Below are 5,563 nucleotides of genomic sequence, written 5' to 3'. Positions count from 1 at the left end.
TTCTGTTTAACCTGATTCTTGAGTGGCTTAGCTAAAATACAGGTTGGGTTGGAAAGTCAGAAGGCTGAGACAGTACCACGTGACCCCAGAATGAATGCTTGCTGCACCAAGCAGCCTTAGCAAAGGGCCACTGTGAGACTGCCCCTGTAAACCCACCAAGTGATCTTACTTCTTACCAGACACACACTGGGTTCAAGCTTTAACCAGCTTATGGTAGTTGTGAAAAATGGAAAAGATAAGCAGCCTTAAAGACCCCTGCTGATAAAGCAACATTGGAACTTTTTGAAGAATGAAAATACAGCTTTGCATACAAAATTGCAAGACTGTCTAGTTATTAAAGTGTTTGCAATCATGGTATATTTATATAAAGTCAAAATCATAAAATTTTATAGAAATTTTATAGAATCATAGAAATCACAGGATTTTATAGAATCATAGAAATCTGTGACAGTGTAAGCCAAAATAAATAATTACCAATTTTCATTGTTTTAATCACAAAGTTCTCATGGTGTCAGAGCTTGCCACATTGCTTCAGTTTGTTGTTGTGCTACAGCTTCCCCAGAATAGTCAAGACTATTTCCATTCCACATGCCAATGCCCCTTAAGCCTCGATTCTTCACGTATGCTGCTTTTAGCGAGATGCTGCGAGGGTCGTCATACCATACTTGGTGCAAGTGACCAAGAGAATCCTAGAAAAACATTTAAACACTAGTGTCAGTATCTACCTATCTATGTAAACATCACACATTAGAGTTCATTGGGGTTTGATTACATTTTCTGTTGAACAGTGAAAAGCACAATTAAAAACCGAAATATACAAGCTCTGCAGATTGACATCACACTACTCTCCTGATTTACCAATTATTTTTCACACAGGACAATTAAAAATTCTAAGTCAAATACTTAGCCATTTCTTTACTTGTAGAATCTGTAACTATAAAACAGTGACACAACTTAACTGAAGTTAGCTGAAAAGACTTAGATGATTTGTATTTTAATATTCTTTTAAAATACAGCTAAAATTTCAAATACATTATCTAACCTGACAGGTGAATTTAGTTAGAGATTAAGTGTTTCTTTTTCAGCAATAAACAATTTTAGATGAGGTTATAAGATTTTGTCAAAGTTATGTTGCTTTGAGCAGATCATTGCTTACAACACCTTTTAATCATCTACGTGTGTAACTTAAAATTATGGCTAAAGAAACAAGAAGTGGTGTTCCTGTATGCACAGTCATTTATGGACTTTTTCACTGTGTCTATGTAGAAAGTGAATGCAGAAGAGAATGTGCATGGAAGCCACTGAGTTAGAAAAACTTAAGAGCATCTCAGAATCTGTTTTCGTTTAAATCAGTCATCAACACATAAAAGTGACTAAATGGTGAAAGATAGAGCTATAGGATTACTTTGTGCCAAAATGTCCTTTTTGACATGATGCAGTATCTTGAGAAAACTGCAAAGTAATAAAGATCTTTATTACTCCTGCAGTTTTCAGGCACTGCACCCCCCCCTTCTGACTAGAAATTCAAGACATGGAACTCCTGCAATCTTTTACTACACCAAAAAAATAAGTAGCAAAGATAAATGGAAGACTATAATCCTGAAAACTTTATAGTCAAAGAACTATAGTTCACGAACATTTACCCCACAACATGGTGTCTTAGATAGAGACACTTACCTTGTATTCATAAAATGGAGACTTCTGTACCTCATCCCACAGCACCCCTGACAGAGAACTGTTCACCTGTTTCATGATTGTTCCATAGGGGACCTGCTTCCCTGCAGCATCACTGCAAGGAGCCCCACGGAATGGCACTTTGGAAAGGGAACAAACATGATCCTGAAAAAAAGCAGAAGGTATGAGTTTCATGTTACATAGATTTATTGAACTCCAAAAAGGCAGTACAGCCAACAACAAGTCAGAAAGGCATTGGGGGTCTCAAAAATCCTAAATCTTCCAGCAACTCTGGCAGATATACTATTTGTAGAAATGAGCAAATTAAAGCAGTTAAACTTTGTTTACTCTGTAGTAATACAGGATTGGATGGATATCATTGAGCTAAGACAGTCATCTTTCCCACTTTTAATTCACTCTTACATTTTTCCTAAGTATAATGTTGTTTGAGAGTCCATACACTGCTTTAGCTGTCACAGGTTTGCTATGGTTTGTTGCACCTATCTTTAAGCAGTGAGCTTAGTGATGGTTTTGAGAAGGCACATACAAGTGTTGTAGGGCCTTTGGACATCATCTGTTCTTGCACAGGTAACATCTCTAGCTCCTTAGTCAAACATGGTGCTTGGGCATTCATGGGGTTCAGGTTGCCTGGGGAGCTAAAATGCCTTGCCTGGTAATGCACTGCTCATCAGTTATCAGCCAAGCAAAAGACTCTGTCTTGTGTCTCAGCTTTATGGTCTTATCCATCAGAACACAGTATTTCCTAATCCAAAAACAAGGTCACCAAAATCTAGTTGTATCATTACAAGGAAAAAAATTAACCATACAACTGCAAATGAATAATCTTATCTTACCGTAGATAGGTTTTGGCAGACATAGTCATAGCCATACCAGGGGACACCCATCACAAGCTTCTTAGGGTCAATACCCATAGAAATGTACTCTTCATAGCCTAGTTTTGAGGGAAATAAAAAAAATAAGACGCATTATTTCCTTTCCCTGTGCTCTCTATTCTTACAACTAATCTAGAGCCAGAGCCAATATAGGACTTGCATGATCCTCAGACAGAGGCTAAGGTGCAAGCTCTCCTTTAATCTCCACCTACACACTCCTAGGCTTGTCCTACCAAGATCCCAATAACTGCTCTAGTTGCTCACACTTAAAAACATCTGACCTTCGCAGCAGTTCACACGGATGAAAGAAATGTTTCAGGCTCTGTGCAAGCCCAGGCAGACACCATTGCTCCGGCCCCTGTTTGTCATTCTAAAAGTGTTCTTCACACTCATGAGGCCTAGATATTATTTTACAAGTAACAACCCACACTGCTAAAGGTCTGTCTGTAGTGTCAAGGATCAGAGATATTTTCACAACAGGACAACACATATTTGAGCACACTCAAAAGCCTCAAGACAACCAAAAAAATTTGTCTAAGAAAAGGCAATGTTTTCTGTCTACGTGGGTGAATGGAAATGTTCTGACTCCTGGGGAGGCTTTTTGTCCTCACCAACTAAAGTCTGCAGGTAAGGAGCATTGGCTTTTGCAATACAGTCTGTCCAGATCTGGCTCTGTTCATCATATGACATCACAAATAAGAAGTCACAGGCATCTGCAATCCCAGTGTAGTTGTAGCACCTTCTATCAATGCATGCCGGAGACCAAGCCACATCAAATGTTACCTGAAGGAAAAAATGCACAAGTTAGTATCATGTTTGTCCTTAGGCACCATTGTTTCCTCTTTTTAAAAAAGCTGTAGCTTTTAAAGACAGTGTTTCACAAATATTGCCATTTAACACACCTACAGGAACTACAGGAGAAGCTGCTCAGCTGATAAAGCAAACACTAGATGATAAAGTGAGTGCCCCATTAGTGCATACCACCAAAAAATTAAAATGAATGTGAAAACTATCTGACCAAAAATATGAAACATGATGCAAATCTTTAAAATTTTAATGATGAGTTCACAAAACACTATTAAACTTTTGCCCCAAAAGGCAGTATTTGCCCTACTTTCAACAATTCATTAAGCCATACTAATAACTGCCAGCTCACACAAGGCTGTAATTTTTATCAGTGAAGCCCTTCTTCCATTTAAATTCCTACAGATCAAGAAGAGTGATTCTTACAAGAGCATATCATAGCTAACATTCTTAATTAACCATTTGTGAGAATATCATATTTAGATCTGCATATACTTTTTCATATTCATATGCTAAACAGCATTGCCCAAACTCCTTGCATTTCATAAAGTTAAACTTCATGATTGTGCAAAGTACATTATTATTACCTGTGATCCTGGTATTTCTCTGTGAAAAGCATCTGTAGTTTCTTTAACAAGCTCTGTCAATGCATAATACTCAGGGGAGGTTTCATTAACCTCTTGCTCTATATCTATGTTAATCCCATCCATATACTGTTTTTTTGCCAGGTCCACCTGTTGGGATATCCATGCTGCTCTTTTAGCAGGATCAACAATTTCTTTGAGAGGTACATCACCTAGGCAAGAGGCCTTCAAGAGTTAGCAGGCATTTACACCACAGTAGTAGTAAGGAGAAAAGGTTTATCTTTACTAAACCAAAAGCATAAATACAAAATAAAAAGTGCCCATATTGATACTGGTAACAGACAAAGGAGTTAACTTTTCTCCCCAAGCATAATTTTGAGAAACCACCCCAGAAGGTAATACCAAGCTTCTTTGAGACAGTGGTGTTTAAAATTAAGTTCCTTTTGTTTTTTCTATAATTTTAATCTCTTTACTTCTTCTACTTTTAGCTACTGTAAACTACCTTTCTTGACATCAATGCACTTCTAGTATTTCCATGGAGCCAGAGGGACTGTCTGGAGAAAAATACTTTTATGCTTAATCTTTGTTGCTTTCCACACTGTGGTTTTGGATTCCATTTTTGCCTCAGCAGAGCCAACAGTTGATTACATCATGTAAACTGTAATGGCCTTTGTCCTTCTAATCAGCACAGAGTTCCTGAGGACTCTTGTTTTAAAACTCAACCACTTTCTAATACAAAGGGATTGATTTAAGGTCAAAGTACTAAAAATTACTTAAAGACTCTTCCCTTACTCTTTCGGGTACTCCACATAACATCCAGAATACAGACCCAAATAACTATCTTCTACAGGCTTTTCCATTCCTCCCTCTTGCACCATAATGTGATGCTGCCTGTTAAAGAACTTTTATTTAGATCTCACTGGGATGGTTTCGTTACTACTGTGGCAGAGGACACCACCGGTTTTAATACCCTGTATACCAGCACATGCAAAATATCAAGGTATTATAGTCCTGTGTCTGTTATAGTCTTATTAATTAATCCTCTTAGTGGTTTTAATGCTCTGCATACAATTGGTGAGACACTGGCACAGGTTGCCCAGGGAGGTATTAGATGCCCCAACCCTAATAGTGTTCAAAGCCAGGCTGGACAAATCCTTGAGCAACCTGCTCTGGTGGGAGCACAGGGCAGGGTGGTGGGACTAGATGATCTGTAAGGTCCATTTCAACCCCTAAAATTCTATGATTCTATGAACTGAATGTGAAATATCAAGGTACCATAGCACTGTGTACATTACGTTCTTATTCTCGTATCATAAATATCCACATTTTCCCAAAGTAACCAACCTTTCAGTACAATCCTAGAACCTTTCGAGTGGGCATAGCACATGAGCTCGGGATCGTACTTTCCGAAAGCTGCCACAGTGGTAATTTTTGACCAGTCGTAGGATTTCCAGTCTTCCCTTCCCACATCAAAGACAAAGACCTGGAGATGGGGTAAAAAGCACTTTCATTAGCGCCAAACACTTCTCCGCGGGACGATTATTCCCACGTGCCGCTCACTGGCGCCTGCGGGGCTGGGTGACCCGCTCTGCCCGGGGCCCGGCCCGG

At 38.9% G+C, this 5,563-nt stretch overlaps 1 protein-coding gene across 1 annotated transcript; it reads right to left on the bottom strand.

The window, feature by feature from the left end:
• Window positions 1-438: 438 nt before the first annotated feature.
• On the bottom strand, window positions 439-5,438 carry CTBS (chitobiase, di-N-acetyl-; the record flags this gene model as incomplete). Its single annotated transcript, XM_009078035.1, has 6 exons — window positions 439-689; window positions 1,678-1,839; window positions 2,529-2,626; window positions 3,179-3,350; window positions 3,959-4,167; window positions 5,300-5,438. Coding segments are annotated over 6 exons (966 nt in total), but the record flags the coding sequence as incomplete, so codon positions are not given.
• Between the last annotated feature and the right edge of the window lie 125 nt (window positions 5,439-5,563).

This window comes from Acanthisitta chloris, unplaced genomic scaffold (genome assembly GCF_000695815.1).
Source record: "Acanthisitta chloris isolate BGI_N310 unplaced genomic scaffold, ASM69581v1 scaffold20817, whole genome shotgun sequence".
NCBI lineage: Eukaryota > Metazoa > Chordata > Aves > Passeriformes > Acanthisittidae > Acanthisitta > Acanthisitta chloris.
This window is presented reverse-complemented; position numbering and strand designations above follow the sequence as displayed.